Raw genomic sequence first — 22,089 nt, forward strand, 5'->3', positions numbered from 1 at the left:
GACCGTGTTTTAAACTTTTAACAACGGTCTGTAGGAGTCGTGAGGATACGGTTTTATAATTCTTTGACTTTTCTTTGTTTACTACCAAACGCGACAAGACAGTAGAATGAAAAGACGCCCCATCTTCCCCCAACCTACTATATAACGATTTCAGACCCCGAATGGGACCTTAAATTCAGGTAGTTTTTGAAACAATTGGCGTTACGTGTTACATATAGAAATATGACTATTGTAGTATAAAGGGCTTGCAGTCGGACACATATTAGAACGACAAATTCTAAATTCAAATGAATTGTGTTCCTAATAATAAAGCTGGGGCCTGGCATTCCTATTGGCACGGAACCGTATGGTATTATTGTGTGTTTCCCCATTTTCCTATGAGTGCAAAATCGCTTTAACTAACCGATTATGGTAAACTCAACACGAGATCCAACTAACTACACCGAGAAATATAGGCTGTATTGTTAATAATATCACAACAGAACACTGAGCCAGTTTTTGTAAAACATTACGTTGGTTCATAGCCTAACTATGTTTATCGTAAGCTGGCGCAAGAGAGGGATCTATATTTCATTATAGTAGTTCGACAGCATTACGTAAGCAAAGGTGATGAAAACGAAAAAAGGCGTTTCGTATTTGAGGTCACTCATGAGAGAAGTTACTTCACTGGCTACTAGTTCGTCCTCAGTGAAGGGCAATTGTCAGTAACTTAAGTTTTGATTAATACTTCCGTAAACTTTGCAACAACAAGTCGTATTCAAGTCAACCAGGTGAGCGTTGATATTGTTTATTGTTACTGTATGACATAATATATTGCGTATTTATTAACAAAAATGATTACCAAAGGTTTCTTTAATTACTGCTAAAACTGTTTCATATTGGGAAAAATCGTAGTTATTATAACCCTATTCTGATACATTTATGAATTGGTTATGCGGTAGCGATTTTAGCGTTGATCGATCGACATTATCAATATTCATGTGTTTTCTTCCTATAATCTTGAGTTTGTTAGACCACGACGCCTATGCATTCTACTTAACACGAGAGGTGATGGTAAATGACCCTAATCAATCAATTAAAAGCTTATGGGCAGTGTCAAAATGACGGTATCTTGAGCTAGGTTGTATACAATAATATCACTAGTCTTTCATGTTATGTTTATTCACATCCACACTTACACATTTTTACAAATATAAGCGAATGTAAACATTACACCCATAAAAGTAATTTGAAAGAACTCTAAAAAGTTTTACCAGAAAAGTTTGATACAAAGGCAAATATTGTAACTTGTGGTTAAAACATTGTTGCGAATCAATTGATTTTTAAAACTCGTTTGTGTTTCCGTTTATGTAACTAAAGCAAAAACTATCGATATTGGGTTGAATTTAAAATGACAGCATTTTAACATAAATTCATATAACCATTTAGCATTTATTATATTTTAAGTTACCTCTACAATTCCAACTCGTATTTATTAGTAGAGTAAGACACACAATAACAATTGTTCCAACCCAATGGTACATTCTGGTTTATCTAAAATTAGTTCTAAAATAAATTGTCAAACATGTATTACAAAAAACAAACATCACCCACCAGAATAAATAAGTATCATTCATTCATACAATATGTGGTAACTCGTAAGCGATCACATAGTATGAAACAGGACACTCTTTTTATAACGACTGTTCTCCCCGCCACGGCAGAATAAATAAGTATCATTCATTCATACAATTTATACATTATTTAAACCACATTAATTTTTTCCAGGTCTAAACGAGCAACACAAGCGTTGATAAGCGACCCAGGTTTCAGTATAACGTCCGTCGAGTTCCTTTTAAACATAACAGGAAAATCCGAAGTTGAGGTGACGTCAGAGGCCAGAGGTCCCACCGTTGCTTACAGCAGAGTCAAAGAAAGAAAATTCGTATCATTACAAGAATGTAAGATATATACACTTTTCGTCAGATTTTCGTATTTATAGTAGGAAAGGGTAAGATGGGACATCTTTTCATTATATTTTCTCGTCTCATTTAATGGTAAACAAAAATATTTGCAGAGTTATATAACTATAGAATACTATAAGTTACGGAGTTAGTATTCTATGATATAACTGTGACCCGCGACCCTAAAGGAGCATTTCTAATTGTTAAAAACACCGTCAGAAAATATGGCTTTTGCGCACTAACAGTATTCCATTTTACCAAACAGGACTATACATATGAATTATGCAATATTATATCTGCAAGCCTTTAACTTGTGACCTAATTTTTGCCATGTAATGGTCGTTGGAACATTACAGCATACGTGGAAGATCGTTCTGTCCGTGTAACGTCATTGCTAATTATAAACATAATTCTCTCTGTATATGGAACGCTAGTACCACGCATGAAATTTTATTTAGCGCGTAATATCATGTTTTTTTACTCATCTAATTGCTAACCGTCGTTTATTTGAATTCAGATGAAGAATTAATGGACGGTGAAGTAGATACACTTCGTGATGTCATAATTAACTTAAGACATGCAACGAAAGCTGCTGAAGAATCTACTGAGGTATTTACCTATGGATTTTCTTTGTTAATTGGCGCCTAAATAGTTTAACGCTTGCATTGTAACCTAGGGATACCATGTTCGATGCTCGATGCTGCTTCTACTTAGGGCGCTTATTTCTTTGACTAGGACTGTTAAGCTTGATTGCCTGAACTTAGTGGTCACTAAATGGGTTGTCCAATATTCCGAAAAAAACGAGTTGTATAAAGTAAAACACCTTAAACATCAGTGTTGTAACTACTGTCGTTGCTCCGCCATGGTAAAACAAAAAAGTGACTTTCAATTTAGTATCCAACATCCTTACAATCGTTGTTAAAGTTTTAAAACACGATCGGGAAGTATGAGATATTATGTGCTAACGGTATCCATCTTACCCCACAGAATTATATATATATAAACCGCCCCCTTACCTATACAGGAACCGATGGACGAAGACAGTTTGTGTACAATATGTTATGCAAATGAAGCAAATGTTGCTTTTCATCCGTGCAAGCATACATCGTGCAGGTATTTTGTTGTCGTCGTTTTACGGCCACGCGAGTATAAAGCAAGTTACATTCATTTATTCATAATAACAACTTTTTCTTGTACACTCGGTTACGGTAGCGAAAATTAGGAAAAAACTAAAAAAAAATCACTCTTCACAGTCGTTAAAACACACATCTGTTAAAAAATTAATTGTTTATATAAGAATAATTTTGAACTAATTAAACAGAAAATCGAAAAACGTGATCGCTAGCAGACTAACGATTTCTTTTTTCGATTTTCTGTTTAATTAGTTCAAAATTATTCCTATAAAGCAATAAGTGTACGTATAAATCAATAAAAATTGTTTTTGTCACAGAATGTGCATCAAGTTCCGCTTGATGAGTGGTGGAGAATGTTTTTTCTGTAAGGAAACTGTAGAATGTTTTTATGATATACCGGCAGCTGCCGATGCTGGTACTCTTCCGCTTGACGGCGCCACTGCGTCAACTTCTACAAAGCTGTAGGGGAGTAAACATTTACAAACGATTTTGCAAGCCTTATAGGCACACTTGCTTGCTTGTTTTGTTTGTCTGTCTGTTTTAAAAGCTATTGTTCCCTACTCTTCCTAAATGGTCACTGCACATTTTGTTTGTTATAAGTAATTTTATCTCGACAGATGATCACTTGTATAGTCCTTCGTTTCAACTATTTAAATGAAATTTGTCACTTTTTTTAACGAAATTCAAGTTGTTTTAAGTACGGAGCTTAAAACTACCGTTATCAACTCATATAGAAAAAAGTCCTTTTAAAATCAGAACATTCAGTTCTAAACTTTGGTGATTTTGCAGTGTTTGTTAACGCACTGATAAAACCTAAGCTACTTGAAGACGTTGCTGTAAATGCCTTCTTGAAGGCCGTATTTGTGTTTGCATTTAAAATATGCAGGTTTAATTGTAATAAGCACCATATCACTGTGCCTGTTTTGCTAAAACTTTTAGTTTTAAACTGAAATAGGCAATACGCAGTTGAACTTTTTTGTTATGAAATTCGAGCTGAATCCATTGCTTAAATTACTTTACTGCGCAAAAGAGTTCTCTAACTAAAACAACTGGAAAGTCGTGCGATTTTCGCAATGAAATTTCCTGAGACAAAATCGCTCAATACGCGGTTACATTTTACCCGCCAACAACTCTTTGTCGCTTGGTAAGCTTTTCAATAAATTTCTCCTATATACGAATATCTCGTGTTTTAAAGGGAAGAGTTAAAAAAGTTACGTATGTAGATTTGCAGAAATATCTGTATTAGGGTGGAGGAGATGGGACACTTTTAGTACGTGTTATTTAAATATCCTGACCGTGTTTTAAACTTTTAACAACGGTCTGTAGGAGTCGTGAGGATACGGTTTTATATTTCTTTGACTTTTCTTTGTTTACTACCAAACGCGACAAGACAGTAGAATGAAAAGACGCCCCATCTTCCCCCAACCTACTATATAACGATTTCAGACCCCGAATGGGACCTTATATTCAGGTAGTTTTTGAAACAATTGGCGTTACGTGTTACATATAGAAATATGACTATTGTAGTATAAAGGGCTTGCAGTCGGACACATATTAGAACGACAAATTCTAAATTCAAATGAATTGTGTTCCTAATAATAAAGCTGGGGCCTGGCATTCCTATTGGCACGGAACCGTATGGTATTATTGTGTGTTTCCCCATTTTCCTATGAGTGTAAAATCGCTTTAACTAACCGATTATGGTAAACTCAACACGAGATCCAACTAACTACACCGAGAAATATAGGCTGTATTGTTAATAATATCACAACAGAACACTGAGCCAGTTTTTGTAAAACATTACGTTGGTTCATAGCCTAACTATGTTTATCGTAAGCTGGCGCAAGAGAGGGATCTATATTTCATTATAGTAGTTCGACAGCATTACGTAAGCAAAGGTGATGAAAACGAAAAAAGGCGTTTCGTATTTGAGGTCACTCATGAGAGAAGTTACTTCACTGGCTACTAGTTCGTCCTCAGTGAAGGGCAATTGTCAGTAACTTAAGTTTTGATTAATACTTCCGTAAACTTTGCAACAACAAGTCGTATTCAAGTCAACCAGGTGAGCGTTGATATTGTTTATTGTTACTGTATGACATAATATATTGCGTATTTATTAACAAAAATGATTACCAAAGGTTTCTTTAATTACTGCTAAAACTGTTTCATATTGGGAAAAATCGTAGTTATTATAACCCTATTCTGATACATTTATGAATTGGTTATTTAGGAAAGTGAATGTGGTTTTTAGATTTTTTTCATTTTGGTCTGTAATTTTACAATATAATATATCACCAACATATGGTGTGTTTTTTTAACATGTGGGTTGTATGGATTGTTTCGTGTGCTGTTGTCAATTACAGCTGTATGTGTATTCAAATCTTCACCAACAAATTGCTGAATTCATTCTTAATGTAAATTGTAGTGCCATTTGCTAATATACAATGATATGGTCGTCATAACAAATCGAAAATATCAGTATCATTTTGTCCCATAACTCAAGTTTAGTTATCTCTCTGTTTTAGTATTTATCATAAAGTGCATATAAGAAGTAACTGCTGTAGAAAGAAGAGTTAGATACAGATTTTTTGTTACAAATATGAGGTTTCAGAAGGAAAAGGGAATTCCATATATTTGAGATGCTAAGGCTCATTGCACTTAAACAGATTGTCCTTTAGTTTAACATCTTCCGGAAAGTAAAAAATACCTTTTTTGCGGTCGATTTTTCCAAGGATATATATATATACACACATACAATGTTCAGAACCAACACTTGACCGGGGTAAAACTAGGGAAGTAGTTAATATTTCATAGGGTAGTAAACTAGTAACAGTGGTACCTTGCCCTAAAAGATGATATTTAATTCATGTCGTTTCCATCTGCATTACCTACAGAGCATTCTATTGAAAGAAAATCAAAGAGAAACAAGTTTATTTTTTCGGTTAGCTTATGTTGTTTTTAGGGTGTAAACTGTGAAATACAAAAAAAGTTTATATAAGTTTGGTACATAGTTCTAATCTATATGGCTGAGGTTTTGTGGCAAGGAACTTTGGATTTATTGCAGAGTTGGCCCATTAATTCATTCATACACATTTGTATAAAGCTATGGATTTAGTGATTTTAGTTGTGTAATATATTTATTTTTATTTACAGAGCCCAAATTGGAAGAAAAGATTCGTTCAAAACATTGAAACAAAGAACCCACATTTCAACATACAATCAAACATTCTTATTCCATCAAGTTTACAAAATGGAGTCGTTTGTAAGCAAGTGCCCGTTCCTTACTCGTGTTCCAAGCAATTTTCTAAGGAAAGCTGGGCAGTCTGTGGTGTCTTATGCTCAGCGTTGTCCAGTAATGTCTGAGTATATGACCAGATATGCTGCGCAGATTACTATGCAAGGAGCAAGGTAAGTTTGTGTTAAGATTTGCGGACTTAAAGTCATTTAATTATTCATAGGCCAGCTTATTTTATGGTCAGTTAAATAAACAATGTAAGTTTAACCTGAACATTCAACTTTTAACATCTTCAAGTTTAGTTTTTTTGTATTTGTTTTGTTGTAAATTATTTTCTCTTTGCTAGTTTAATTTTACTTTTTTGGGGGGGAATATATATTTAAATTTTTGTTTAAAAATTCTCAATTTAGATGTACAACAATACTGAACTTAATTTCCAATGCATTCAATGTAATTTTCATAAAAAAACAACAAAAATATATATATTGTTGAAAGTTTTATATTCGTTAATTGTTTTAATTCAACATCACAGTCAAGTTAAATTGTAATTAATCAAATAATTCAACTTATTTCAGGTTTTATTCAACCAGTGCCAATCCTGGTGGTCTACTGGATGTTAACGCAGGTAAGAATAATATTTAACTTTAATATTATATAGTAGGGTGGGGGAAGATGGGACACATTCCATTCTATTTTCTCGCCCATTTAGTAGTAAACAAAGAACACAGAATTTTAAAACCATATCCTCAAGACTTCCATAGACCGTTGTTAACTGTTTAAAACACTATCAGCATATTTGAATATAATGTGCTAAAAGAGCAAAGGTGTCCCTTTTCACCCTACTATATAAAGTGAAATCCAAATAAAGTACTTGTGTTTTATATAATGTATTGTACCCGCCCTATTCGTTGATAGGTAAAGTATATTTGCATGAGACTACACTCACTACAGCAGCTGCCATCGTTAACACGTCACTGGCTACACGTATTTCATCGGATATGAGCGGGAAACGAGAAATAATCGTGCGCGTATTTCGTATTATTTACCATAGTACGCTGTACTGTATCACATGTTCACAATGACTTGCACATAAAACAAAAGCGTAATCTGCTGTTTTACGAGAATGTAATGTAAATACATTAAACGTGGGTGTACTCAACGTGTTATAAACCAGACGCCTAAAGTAAATTAATAAAATTTCCAATTTCTGTTATAATGTTACGTGTGTTGCCTTCAAGGCACGCTTCAGTGTGTGACGTCACGTCTCGGCTAAATTCGAAATGCTTATAATTAATCAGAATCGTGACTAGTTCGGATAAACTAACATGCGACAGACAAATGCTATATTTTAAACTCCCGTCCATTTCCTTTGTCGAGTCTGGTTTTGACATAACGATTGTAATACAAAGTATATGTAGAGTAATATCTTGCAAGGCTGCAAAGTATTGCGGACTGGCACGCTCGTGATTTACTGTCATAATATCATTTAGCCTCCAGCTATACTAAAGTTCATCGTTCTTATCCGAACTCGCATTTGAAAAAGATAAACATTCTGATTTTTGTGTATTAATAAATCAATGAAATATGTCGCTATTTTAGTAAATAATATACGAGAAAGGCCGCATACCGGTTTTAAAGATATTTTTGTTGGGTAATTTTTTATTGAGTTGATTTTAAACATTCATTACGCCTCCGAAAATTTCTTACCGCTTCAAAGAAATTGTATTCTAAATGGGCGAGGTCCAACAGCACGCACCTCGTACGATCGGGGGCAAAGTTGGCCATTTCCCCAGAGAATTGACTGGGGGTCAGACAGAACAATTTGAATTTATTATCAGCTAAAAACAGCCCTTTTTATGGTTGTCACGATTTTCGGGGTGCGTGTGACCTCGATTGGTTCTTTGTTGGATCGCGTGCGGCGGACTCAGATCGGATGTTCTAGTTATCTGCGGCAATCATATCGTTCCATTTGAACTCTTATCGTACCTCGTTACGTGCGAGCGAATAACAACGAACTATTTGCTCGGAAAAACTTTTTCTCCGGAAGTGTACGATTTTCGACAAACACGCTCAACAATGCGTGTAAATGTTTTTAAAGCCCTTTAAAGAGTTGTTTTAATCAAAACGGCAAACAAATCTGTTGTATTTAAACATCCGAAAACGTCACCAGCTAAACGGCCGTGTATTTTAGCCGTACTCTCAAGTTAAATCGCCTAGTGTTTATTTTTAGTCACCAAGACATTTTATTTCCACGATCGTTGAAACTTAAGACGCCGTAATCGTTACTCGTGCGTGGAGATGCCGCACCGTAACGACATGCCGTATTAACTAGCGCTTGTAAGAAGCGAGTGTCTATACAAACACTACACTGACTACAGCCTTCACTTCTGCTTGATACTCAGCGTTGAACATTCTCACGCGATTCGTGATCTACGTTCGGAAGTGATATGCATATCAGCATATTATCTGTTCGCATATCATCTCACACTCGTCTAAATCCCCCAAAATATTTGAATATTTTGCATATTTAAACGTCCACATACCAACACACGTTGAAGGGATTAAGGTCTAGGTCGTATAGACCTATAGGATGTTGAAAAGTTATAATGAACAGTCAATAATAGAAGTACATACGATAACATAGAACACTTAGCAGTCGTTAACCTTTCTTGCTATATAACCACAATTTATTTTAATAACCCCAAATCCTAAACCCTAAATGATGATACATAAATGCAGAAATACTCAGTACATGTAAACTTGTAAAAGAATACTGTTTCCATAATAAAAAACGAAGCCGTTTACACGTACACCTTTAATTCGCCTATAGTAAACTGCGCAGTAAAGCCGCTAATTCTTATCTACCTTAAAAAAAAAACTTTAAAAATAACCGTTTTTACTTAGCAGCATATTTTTTCATGAAACACAACAGTGTACTTTAAACGACACCCTCAGTCTACGCGGCTAGCCGCAGTTTGGCCGCTTATTTATAACTTAAATAAAAAGTTATTATTTTATTTTTGTCATATAGCAAAACCTGCCGACTCTCCTAAGCCCTCGCTCCCTGTCGCTCACGAGGTGGCGCTGTCTGCATCCAAGGATCCCGGGAACCTCGGTTTTCGATGTCCGTTCCTTAACAAGGATGCGGAGGAGGACATGTTTGTGGATGCGATGCAGGAGGCTCAGGAAGAAGAGGAATTGTTCGAAGATGCGCTGGATAGTAAGTGCTCGGATGAACGGACATGATTTTTGTTATTTTTTTATATAAAATATTAAAAGTTTAGAGATTTTTTTGTAGTTTAAAAATACGCTTTAATTTAAAAATGACTGTAGGTCGCTGTACAAACAAGTTTTGTGTTTTATGCAAAATGTTAAACGTTTTAGTATTTATTTTTTATTTTTGTCAAGCTTGACTTTAAATAAACTGGTTTAATTTAAATATGTTTGTAGTCAGATTAAAGATATAAATTTTAATTTTTTTGTACAAAAATAACGTTTTTGTATTAAAAGTTTTACATTTTGTTGGGGTCAAAATAATTGGTTTAATTTGAAATTTCTGTATTGGGGCAAGAATTTTTTTGTTTTGTTGAAAACAATCTGATGCACTGTATATGTATATAATATATTTACAATACGCAATGCTGAGTAGTGAGTACGTAGATTGCTTATACATATCGAAGCACACGCATGTAATTAGATAGCATAACCATGTTGTAATTACGTATGATTGATGCCCACTCAAAACGTCGCCCAATTTAGCCGGCTTTAATTACTTTCCATTATCGATTACTGATAACCACGTGATTAGTGACGTCACTACCCACGCAGCTGTTTTTTCCCGAAGAAAAATTTAAGCTTTTTTTTTTGTTGATTTTTAGATTACAAGTTTTCTGATAGCGTTATCAGCACCATTAAAGGTGGTATTGTGACGTCACAGTTGGACGTGATCACGTGCACTTCTCTCAACCAATCAACAGGTACAATAATTTGTTAATTAATTGAACACGCCATTGTAGTATATTAATTGCCACCCTGTACAAAATTACCGTCAAATTAGTTTTATAAACATTTGACGTCACAAAATTAAATAGCCATAATTGGTGCATGCAAAACATACAAAAAACTGCGCTTAATAATTTTCAACCAATACCCAACATAGAACCTAACTTTTTCAAGGTTACCGACATTTTTAGTAATAAGCCTTAAACCAATAGTTTGTAACAAGAAAATGCTACAGCTGATAATATATACTGTGTGCAGTTATAACCCTATAAGCATGTTAACGACTGTCTTTTTGGTTTTACCTTTGCTTTTATTTTATATTACTATCACCACTAAACCGAAGAAAAAAACGTATATGTTGTTCGTATTTCGGCTATGGCAATGTACACTGTTTTACGCATATTTGTTTTCTATTAGAGAGCGGTCCGTCTTTTGATTACGACGGGTTTATGGAGAAGAAGATACAAGCGAAGAAAGACGATCATTCTTACCGCGTGTTTAAGAAGGTATGACGTTCGTTATTAAACCATTTTCCTCATAGTTTAAACTGTAGTACTAGTACAACGACAATATACAAATCGCAAAAATTTTAAATCCAGTTCCCATATATTATTTTATCTTATTTGTTTTTTTCTATATAAGTGAGGTGCATTCAAGACACGTATAGGAACCGGGGTTTTAGTATAGAGTTGGTTCATTATGCCATATCATATATGTATTACCCACGCATTAAAAGTCACTTGAACAAAATCCCAAGACTACCTTTAATTAAATTACAGACTTTATAACTCGTGAATTGTATGAAACAGAATATACCGCTTATAACGACTGCCATTGCTCTGCCATGCAAAAATAAATAAGTTTCATTCATTCATTCAATCCAGGTGAACAGACGTGCTGATACTTTCCCATTTGCTGAGGATCACACCTCCCACGACCAACAGAAGGTATCGGTATGGTGCAGCAACGACTACCTTGGTATGAGCCGTCACCCCAAAGTTATTGAATCTATCGTGTGAGTTTTGGTCGTATTACAATCTTAAAACAACGCATTGTAATGAGTTAAATTCTATGATATATGATAGCAACAACAACAGAACATAACGTTATTACTTATAATGCGATACCTTATTAAAGCTTCTAAAATTTGGCAACAATTACAAAACTGTTGAATACGACAAACTACGCAGTTAAATATGAAGCATATAAACGTATAGCATAAAACCCAGTTTGATAAAATTTTCTTGTTTTTCATTCAGCTCCACGATCGGGAAGTACGGAGCAGGAGCAGGAGGAACACGCAACATCTCCGGGACCTCTTCCTTGCATCAGGAGCTGGAGGAAGAGCTTGCTGATCTTCACGCAAAACAATCAGCTCTTCTCTTCTCCTCTTGTTTCGTAGCAAACGATTCAACTCTCTTCACCCTTGCCAAGATGTTGCCAGGTAAGATTTCGTATATTAAAATCACTTTTCACGTGACTGATTACGTCATACATTACGTCATCAATTGTTTTGGTCACGTTTTTTAACATTCTGTTGACTATCTGTCTATGTCATATCCCCATAGGTAAAAGTGCAAACAAATGTTGTTGTCTAGTCTAAAAACGTGGCGTACCATCGTGTTATTTTTTTACCGTAGCCCTGCAATGACTTGCACATACTGTAGCTGCTACTCTGAACTATTTTGTTTTTCTCGTCTACGTTTTGCACGAAAATTCTTGCTCTTTGCAGCATTTCGTCGAAGAGAGCTATTTTTGTTCCGAAAAATTCAGAAAATATCCAAACAAGCTCAGTGCTTTTGCTTGTAAAAATAAATTCCGTAAATTCTGTAAAAAATTCCACGAAATCCCGCGAAAACTCGTACAAGGCACGCTGTAATGCGCTGTATACCCATGACCGTTAACATTAAATACGATACTGGTTCTGGGTTAAAATTAGTCCTGTTCGAGTTGAAATTTATGGATATATATAACACTAGTCGTATTAGGTGCTTCTTAATAAACGATAATTGTCAACAAAAATTTTACTGTGACGTCATATACAGCTGCTGTGTGACGTCATTCATTGTGAAATTACTCTAGTTGTTGTTGACGTGACGTTATTACGCTGTTCACATTCGGTTTATGTTGAAACTACTAATGCGCCATTTTGTTCTATAATCTATACCCTATCTTAAGATTGTTATAAATAATAAGTTGATTAAATAGCTAGAAAACAACGTATTCTTACTTTACTTTACTACACAGTATACGATTTCTAAAGGCAGTAGCCGCGTACTATTTGTATGGCTTTATTTTTGTATAGTAGGGTGGGGGAAGATGGGACACATTTAGCCCATAATATCCAAATATCCTAATGGTGTTTTAAACAATCAACAACCTTCTATGGGAGCCGTGAGAATACGGTTTTATAATTCTTTGAATGTTCTTTGTTTATTATCAAATGGGACGAAAAAATGAATAAACAGGTGTCCCATCTTCCCCCACGCTACTATATATTATTTAACTAGAACATTCTTTTATATTTTAAATAGGAAGTTATATCGACTGCAATCTATGTCTAATTAATTAAATCCTCCGAAAATCGTGCGCTGCGTGGATATCCGCGTTTTTTCCACGCAAACATTAATCAGACAGTGTTATATAGACGGGGAATTCGGGTTATCACGTCCCATGCATTTCCCCGTATTCCATCTATTGTGTTATTTTATTTGGTTGAGGTCCCGCAGCGTGGCACGGATTGGCTCATTACCCATCTATTGTATTGTAGAGTGAATATGAATATATAGTACTGTGGGGTAAGATGAAATGCTTTAGCACATAATATCCCATATTTCGTAAATCTAGTTTTTAACAACGCAGTTTTTGAGTCGTGAGGATACGTATATAACTCTGTAAATAATCTGTGTTTACTACCAATATATCAATAAAAATTGAAAATATTGGCCATCTTACTTAACCTACTATACATATGCATTATGTGCGTGGTTTACCGCCGTAAAACTTCCCCTAAAAGTAAAGTTTCCAGTAATTTTCCATTGTATGTAGAGGAACTCATAGTATACCGGTACGCCAATTATTAGTTCAATGTGTTTTGAACGTAAAGTCAGGAGTCGGTTTTAGGCTTTGCTTTTTTCCATTGTTTCGCCGATCATTGCGTTTTTCCATTGTTTCGTATAGCATTGTCATTGTGATGCCATAATATGTCATGAGACATGAGAGTATTTAACAAATATTTACCATCGGGAGCATGTGATGTGATTCAATGAATTCTTAAAGTAGCTCGTATTCTTGGTAAATATATAACTATCCCTAGGAATAATAAACCTATCTTAAGAGCCCTAACAGCGGTGTACTGACGGTCGTTTAAATATAATGATATTTTAAAGGCTAAAAGTTACGAAGTTTCCCTATTATTATCGCCTATGGGTAGAATCCTACATCGACGTACGCTGTTTTTAGACCACTAATTGATGCACAATTTTACGTTCGAAAACGTATTGTAAAATTACGGCTAAAGCGCATTGTACAATGTGGTATTGGGCAGCTAATTAAAACAAACATTGTTAGTAATATTTCGCATTATAATAACGCATGCGTGATCTTTCTTTTTCTTTACGTTTGTTGACCCTATACGTCTACGACTCTACGTAGTGCAGCGCGTGCAACAACACGATGACGGTGCGTGTTTTAAACCGGTTTAATCCGGATATAACCTGCGCTGACAGAAGCTAGGTGCGATGTTTAATCTGATCAATCTTTCCATAAACTCTGACCCGTTTAGAACGCTCGCACGAGACACGACACTAGTTTGGAAGATTAAAACAGGTTTTGCAAGAAAAGCAAGCACATATAGGGGAATGTTATGTCATATAAGAATATTAAGTTTCATAAGTGAACGCGAACTCCTAGGTTTAACTTTAACATAGGTTTAACATTTAAACATTCCTAAATTTTTTCCTGCCTTTTGTTGTATTTCCACTTGTTTTTAAACAGAACTGCACTTAACCACAGAGTAATATATAAAAACTATTTCTGCTTGACTTATTGTAATTCAAAACAGCTCTTTTAGCAAACTATTAAAAGTACTCCGGTTTTGACATTCTATGCAGGTCGTCTTCATCAGATAAATATGAGTAGGCTCATAAATATCTAGTACCTGTGGGCTGTGGGGTAATATGGGATACTGTTAGCACCTACATCCCATGTTTCCTGATTGCATTTTGAACAATTAAATTTTACATTTGCGAGCTACTCTTATATAATTCTTTTTTATTACCAAATGGGACGAGAAAATAGAATAAAAACATATCCCTTGTTACCCCACCCTACTATATAAATAAATGCACCGTCCGTATCTAACTCTTTTTTTTACTCCTAGGTTGTGAGATCTACTCGGATGCAGGCAACCACGCATCCATGATCCAAGGCATCAGGAACAGTGGAGTTCCAAAGTTTATCTTCCGTCATAATGATCCTGATCACTTGGAGGAGCTACTGAGCAAATCTGACCCTTCAACTCCGAGAATTGTTGCGTTCGAGACTGTGCACTCCATGGATGGTAATTTAATGAAAAACAATTTTTTCGACTAAAACTTGGTTTTAATTTAAGTATCATTGAATTTTTGCAATTTTTGGTTATAATAGTGGCTTTTAAACCAGGTTGTAATGTTCTGTTTTACTCATTATATTAGGGGCACACTTTTTATGATTACATTCTACGTTTTTATCTATAATGTGCGATAATCGCAGACATTCTATTGTTAATATTCATCTTATCATATTTGTGAATTAAATTATTTGTAATTGTAGAGAAAAATAAAAGTTCTGTTTAACTAATAGAGAAAAATAAAAGTTCTGTTTAACTAAATTTTGTTTAACTTTTTTTTGGAAAGGAAATTTTTTTTTTTTAGTAAAGTAAGCTAACACACTGTTTTTCAACAGGCGCTGTATGCCCACTGAAAGAGCTCTGTGATGTAGCACATAAATATGGAGCAATTACTTTTGTTGATGAAGTACATGCTGTTGGTTTGTATGGTGAAAGGGGAGCTGGTATTGGGGAGAGAGATGGATTGATGGATGACATTGATATTGTTACCGGGACCTTGGGTTAGTATGTATATAATAAACATTTTATGTTGGTTTATGTTTAATTCGAACAATATTTTTGTGGTATAGCATAGCTTAATATTGCAGATAAAACATCTTTAGTTTAAAGTTAAAAAATACAAAAGCTGGAATACCCTTTTTCAGAATTAAAATGTGCCTGGCTGCAACAGCATACGTATAGTTACTTATTTCCCTTTTGCTTTTTATTCTGCAATACAACATATTGCTTAAGCTTTTTACCGAATATTTTCAATAAGGTAAAGATTTTAAATAATATCAAAGTGCATGCCTGGAAAGCTAGAGTTTCAAATTACAATTTTGTGAAACCTTAAATGATACAGTTACTCAGTTAGGCTGCTATATGCACAAGTTTTTAATTTGTTTTATAAAAAATAAAAAGAAATTCAAAAAAGTCATTTACGAGCATCTATCATCATTTAAGGCCCATGTTCCAACAATAATTAATTCCAATATTCCACCAGGCAAAGCATTTGGTAACGTGGGTGGTTACATTGCAAGCACAAGTTCATTGGTTGACACAGTAAGAAGTTACGCAGCTGGTTTCATCTTCACTACCGCTCTTCCTCCAATTAATCTCGCTGGAGCGCTCACGGCAGTCCGCATCCTTAAATCCAAGGAAGGGATCGCTCTGAGAGCAAAACATCAGAGGAATGTGTCCATGATGAGAAGGATGTTGCTCGCTGCCGGACTTCCTGTTGTTCATTGTCCGAGTCACATCATCCCTATTAAGGTAGGATTGTAACTATTGGTCCCGTGTGGCATGTGTTTATGTCATACAGTTTTTGTCATACTGTCTGGTGCAGTGGCACAGATTGTATGGGTTCAAGGTTCGAGACTGCTACCATAATAACAATAGGTGTATACGTGTATTTATATTTAGGCAAGACAATTTGGCCTGTGTGTTGTAGGCAAGACACATAAAAAAGACACTCCTCTAAATCGTCAGTCCACATTAAAAAAAAATTAAAAATCTCTTAAATAAATAACCACCTACGAAGTTACATATGTGGTGCTCATAAACTTCAATTGATTCTATACACTACACTTTTGCAGTTTTCATAATATAAAGACATTTCATTGTAAAGTACTTTTGGTTTGCCAAAGCTTTGCCATGAACTTCTATATCACCGCAAAAGTGGTTAAGAAGCACACTGCAGCTGTGTATTTTAACCCACAAGAACAGTATACTGATTAGAACATTGTGGATTATGTTTCTAATCTAATATTAACTATACATGTAGGTTGGCAACCCTGAAAAGAACTCTGCTATCATGGATATTATGATGAAGAAATACAACATCTACGTTCAAGCCATCAACTATCCTACTGTACCAAGGGGTGAGGAGATGCTTAGAGTTGCTGCAACACCAGGTCACACTGTCCCTATGATGAGGTTAGTGCTATAAATTTCTATTTTATATGGGTGAGGTGTTACAATGGGGCGTGCCATTGGGCCTGAGATTTAGGCCAGAGTTGGCTGATTACTACTAGTATTGTAAACTTAATGCGGTGTTTTGCTTATTTTTGCTAGAAAATGTTAAAATAATGTGGTGATTAGTAATAGGAAAGCCATGTTTTTCTACTGCTATGGAGCATATCTATAACATTAGAGTTGCCTGGAGTGACATGTGAACCCAATTGTGGAACATAAAGTGATATCCTATGTTTTAGCACCTTAGTTTTAAACTTAAAAAATAGTTTAATGTCTATACAAACCAGTGGAACCAAAAAAAGTGCATTTTCCACACTGATTGAGTTTGCTTTGTCATGAATATAAGTGCAACTGTATTATAGCAATGTCACCCTAGATTTCATTAACAAAAATTCAAAAAGTACCTATGCGCTATGCTACCATTCGTTTTTTAAATCCACGTTTTTAAATGCAGGTACTTTGTGAGCAGTCTCCGCAGCGCCTGGGCTGAGGTTGGTTTATGTGGTAAAGAAAGTCACCCAACAGAAACATGCGAATACTGCCAAGCACCAATCCAGTTCGAGATGATGTCGGCTAGGTTGAAGCTCGACATGCCGATGAGGCAACCCATCCAGGCTTGCGCTTAACCACTCAAATAATACCAGCAGCAAAAAGTTTCTCTGAATGTAATATGCAATAGAATTTCCGAAAAACCAAATTCTTATTTAAATCCCAAAAGTTTTTTTTTCTTAGCAAGTACATTGTGAATTAATTGCACTTTTCTATCCAAAACTTCTGATTGATAAAAAGTATTTGTTTTTTTTGTGGTTACTGTTTGTCCTTCAGAATAAGCGAGATTAATTTTCACATAGTATATTTTCTGCTTGTATATGTCTGCACTAACAGCAAAATACTATACCCTCAAATTGTACATTTATAAAACGGTATACCATGCCTAAATTGTCATTATTTAAACCTAAATTCTCATTTTACCAAAATTTGTAAATTTTTGAAATGCGTTACCTAAACATACAAAATTCAGCTTAGTTATTGAAAGTAATGCCATCATATGCTAGGCACAATCTCATTATCTATTGTAATATTAATTCTTAATATATATGTGTATGTTTTTTGGTAGATACTAACAAGAAATACATTGCTGCAATCAAACGTTTTATTTAATTGTAACAGAAAATAGATTTTGGTTATTTTGGATTTTGTTAGGAAAATAAGTATGGTGGTATTACTGCTATGATATCAGTATGAAATAACTTAACCAGCACCGTGACACAGTGGTTGAAGCGATCGACAATGAGCCCAGAGGTTCGACACACAATGTAATCTAGTCATTCAGGCAGTTTGTAGTATCATTCAGGCACATATATAAATGTGTGGAAATTGTGAGGAAAAAGTCTCTGGCGAATTATTTAGAAAAAAGAAAAGTATGGAATTTTTAAAAGTAGCTTTGCTGGAAAATGGTCTAATAGTTAAATACATTTATTCCATTTGTTCGGGTTTGTTTATGTGTTTACTGATTTACAGAAACTGTTCAATAACGGCGGCAATCCCTAATGTGGCAATATTCGCAAAAATGTATTTTTCGAACAATTGTTATAAGAATGTAAATCCACCAGTTAACCACGACTGACAAAAGACACAAATACTCATTAGTGTAACACTTCTACAGTTTCACTAAAACCACCCCAAACAACATTTGTAAATGACCAAGTGCTTAGCGAGAAAGTGTACCATAATGTAACCTCAATACAAAATGCTTCCATTTTCTGCTGCTCTTGTTAAATCAGCTGCGGGAAACAAACGGCCCACGTTGATTGCTTTTACGCTGCGTTAGTTTCTTTCTGCATTCGCCTTTCAGTGCTAGGGTTGCAATGGTAGTTAATATAATGTGTATGTACAGATCCTGGATCTCCCAATAGAGTACTGAATATGTGGCTTAGAAATTCAGAAAACATTAGGTTTTCAGCAGGTGTTGATATACAAAGGCAAGCTGAAGTATTTTGGTAACAGAACATGCTGTTTTTGAAGCTCGGGTAAGTACATGTGTTTTGATGTTATACAATTTTAAATAGCTTAGGCAGTTATATTTCAGCAAGCATTAGTTATCGTTATTTGTGTAATTCGGGATTAGTTCGGAGTTTACTGTAAGTTAGTTTCGTGCATTGCATGTGTTATGGAGGGTGTAACGAATTGGGAAATAACGTTTGTGATCGCACGCACACCTTCATGCATCCTTCGCAGAAGATATAGAGTAGGGTGGGGGAAGACGGGACACCTTTTCATTTTATATTTTTGTCCAATTTGGTAGTAAACAGAGAACACTCAAAGAATTATAAAACCGCATCATCACGACCCCCACAGACCGTTATTAATTGTTTAAAACACGTTCATGAAATTTGGATATTATATGCTAAAGGTGTGCCATCTTACCCGACAGAACTATAACTCAATTTTTCCCACAAATATAAAACTTATTTTGCCAGACAAAGTCAAATTGTATGAAATATTTTAGTCTGTTTTATACAGCTACGATACTAGATTGATAATTGAAACTCGCAAACTACAAAATTTCGCTGGTTTTAATATGATTCACCGAGCATCCAATACTAGCACCTTACTGATACGCCTCTTTCACCTATTGAAAAAATAATGTTTCGATTTAACACCGATTTTTAATACTGTCAAACAATCCTGAAACATTTTTTCTGTTTATTATCAAATGGGGGTCCGCAAAAGGAATTCAAAAAAATCCCACTTTACCCCGTGTCCCACGTCCCCCCCTATAAATAGGCCATACTCCGCCGTGAGAGGATAAACAAGTTCCATTTATCAATTTATTATTCACGAGTGTTTGATTAGTTATTTAGGCTTCAAACTAACAACCCAAAGGTACAGAAAGTTTGTCATTTTTCCTATTACTGTATCACACCTATACATGCATGCGCACGTTACACCATCGATGTTTCTTCGGTTTCCACATCTGGATCAATTCTATTTTGACTATCTTCAGTTGTTCTGGCAACAACATATCCGCTTGTGGGTGATCCATTTTCCTTGCAACACCTTCCGAATTTGTCATGTTTATAGCAATAATAAAGGCCTATGCCCATTACAATGGCGATTGCTGCAAGAGGACATTAAACTATAATCGCGATGACGACGGGGGATAACCTAGTATGCTGTCCGGGTTTGGTTGCGCAATCAGCAATCGTGGTAACGGTATGGGTAAATGTAGGATACATTGCACTTGTATATGTTGCTGTATTGGAGATGTAAGTAGGTTGAGTTGCCGTGCTGGTCGTGCTAACAGCACTCGAGTACAAAGTAGTTGATATTTGTGTTGTTGGTGTTGGTGTGGTGGTGGGAGGTATTTCTGTTGTCGTAGTTTTGACAGTGGGTTTCCCTTCGTTGCTAATAAAGATTGTATATATAATATAGTGGAATTTAAATTTATTTACTAATTAAAATTAAAGAAATTTTGAATTATTATTATTATTATTATATTTTGGTGCATTTAACCTTTCGGTTTTTTTACACCGAATATTTGCAAATCGGTAAAATATAATCTGATGTGTGGTTCAATCGCTAAATAACACCGGCGCCGTGGTATAGTGGTTAGCGCCTGCTTGCCCCCTGGCTGTAACCCAGGGGTAATGGGTTCAAGGCTCGACGCTGCTACCATTGTTGGGGTATGTGTCCTTGGGCAAACACTTAACGACAATTGCTCCAACCCATTGGTCACTAATGGGTTGTCTAAATTATCAGCCATACATAAAAAATACAAAAAATCCAACAAAAAAATAACCACTCACAAAGTAACATACATGGTAACACGTAAGCTGGCACGAGGTGTTAAACCCGTGTTATAACAACTGTTTATTTTCGGCAACGCGAGGATTAAGTTACATTTATTCATTCATTCAACCCCACTTTACTATATATCATCAGCAATACCTTGGTGTGCATATGCGAAAAATTCCTTCTCCAGGTGTTTGAAAACTTTCCTTGCAAGGAATACATTCGTAATCCTCGTTTGAATATTTGTAATCTTTCGGGCAAACCGCACATGCGTAACCCTTTGCTCTTATACTGGCTTGACCAGGATCGCAACCCTGTAGAACACCAATCTAGTTAAAAGGTCATACCAACCTTTAGATCACACTTGAGCACTTATATCAATATACAAAAAAAATGATTTTTCATTGATATGCCCCTTTAAATTCGGACGGTTAACTTTATTTAATTACAGACAAGTTGCAAAATAATACTAATAAAATGTGCCATCTTGCCACCTATTTATTATAAAACTTAACAAGGTTTTCTCGTCCCATTTGGTAGTAAACAAAGTACATTAAAAAAAACAATCTTTACGACTCCAATAGGCCGCTGTTAATTGTTTAAAACACGATCAGAATATTTGGATATTATGTGCTAAAGGTCTTCCCCCACCCTACTACATTAAAAACTCTATAGCAGTAGGACAAGACAAACAATGTTTAAACTTGATTTTCTAATCCTATAATGTTATTCCGTGTTATTTACATTTATTCATGATAATAATCATAGTAAACAAAGATTTTAAGGTGTCCCATTTTACCCGTCCGTTTGCGAATCCCTAAATAACACCTTCGTATTTTAAATATGTTTTAATGTGGTGTTCATTAAAAAAGCTACGATAGCGCGAATACATTCATGGTATCACGAATCACCCCATAACCGTTAAATATTCTGGTTTTAAAATATAAAACAAAATGTTCTTAAGGGTGTCAGTTTCCCCAACATACTATATATCATTTTTTTGTTAAACTATTTATTAAACTATATACGAAAATAAGTTTACCTTTACCTGAACTTTCACAGTCGTTGCGAAAGTTGCAACAATAACAAACAAACCAAACATTCTTCATTGATTTATGTTTTCTGTATTTAAAACGAAAAATATTGTTCTGCTAAACTCTATGTGTAAAACAACCTAAATTATCTGTAAGAAATCAAACCTCGGTTTAACAGCAATTCTGCATACCTCCTATTTACACAGCTCGATTCTAATACGTTGGTCACCACAATGTTTGTTAGAGTGATTCTAAATTCCTAAGTAATAAAGATAGGCCTGAGTTCTTATGTATGAGTATATCAATAAACCATCCGTAACTTCGCAAATCAATAGACCATAACTTCGCAATGCGCCTTGTGTTTTTACCGCGCATGACGTTCTCT

The 22,089-nt window shown here is 35.1% G+C and overlaps 3 protein-coding genes across 5 annotated transcripts; 2 read left to right on the plus strand and 1 right to left on the minus strand.

The window, feature by feature from the left end:
• The first annotated feature begins 602 nt into the window (after positions 1 to 602).
• LOC149735544 (E3 ubiquitin-protein ligase RNF123-like) lies at positions 603 to 4,254 on the plus strand. Its single transcript, XM_089878598.1, has 5 exons — positions 603 to 770; positions 1,768 to 1,940; positions 2,461 to 2,552; positions 2,968 to 3,056; positions 3,394 to 4,254. Exons 3-5 carry the CDS (start codon positions 2,472 to 2,474, stop codon positions 3,539 to 3,541), a joined length of 318 nt encoding a protein of 105 aa, XP_089734724.1. The 5' UTR covers positions 603 to 770; positions 1,768 to 1,940; positions 2,461 to 2,471; the 3' UTR covers positions 3,542 to 4,254.
• A 725-nt stretch (positions 4,255 to 4,979) lies between these two features.
• On the plus strand, positions 4,980 to 18,024 carry LOC149735545 (5-aminolevulinate synthase, erythroid-specific, mitochondrial-like). Of its 2 annotated transcripts, none has more exons than XM_089879342.1 (13): positions 4,980 to 5,138; positions 6,230 to 6,484; positions 6,887 to 6,936; positions 9,343 to 9,531; positions 10,190 to 10,288; positions 10,731 to 10,819; positions 11,198 to 11,328; positions 11,573 to 11,757; positions 14,695 to 14,874; positions 15,258 to 15,422; positions 15,905 to 16,173; positions 16,685 to 16,836; positions 17,330 to 18,024. In XM_089879342.1, exons 2-13 carry the CDS (start codon positions 6,327 to 6,329, stop codon positions 17,499 to 17,501), a joined length of 1,839 nt encoding a protein of 612 aa, XP_089735468.1. In that variant the 5' UTR covers positions 4,980 to 5,138; positions 6,230 to 6,326; the 3' UTR covers positions 17,502 to 18,024. The 2 variants fall into 2 exon arrangements, with proteins under 2 accessions (XP_089735468.1, XP_089735467.1); XM_089879341.1 differs by lacking the exon at positions 4,980 to 5,138 and adding an exon at positions 5,840 to 6,017.
• Positions 18,025 to 19,692: 1,668 nt separating this feature from the next.
• Positions 19,693 to 22,073, minus strand: LOC149735546 (uncharacterized). Of its 2 annotated transcripts, none has more exons than XM_089879343.1 (3): positions 21,713 to 22,073; positions 20,827 to 20,984; positions 19,693 to 20,283 (listed from the first exon to the last, which is right to left on the minus strand). In XM_089879343.1, exons 1-3 carry the CDS (start codon positions 21,770 to 21,772, stop codon positions 20,010 to 20,012), a joined length of 492 nt encoding a protein of 163 aa, XP_089735469.1. In that variant the 5' UTR covers positions 21,773 to 22,073; the 3' UTR covers positions 19,693 to 20,009. The 2 variants fall into 2 exon arrangements, with proteins under 2 accessions (XP_089735469.1, XP_089735470.1); XM_089879344.1 differs by having other exon boundaries at positions 21,719 to 22,052.
• Between the last annotated feature and the right edge of the window lie 16 nt (positions 22,074 to 22,089).

This window comes from Ciona robusta, chromosome 5 (assembly GCF_009617815.1).
Source record: "Ciona robusta chromosome 5, ASM961781v2".
Lineage (NCBI taxonomy): Eukaryota > Metazoa > Chordata > Ascidiacea > Phlebobranchia > Cionidae > Ciona > Ciona robusta.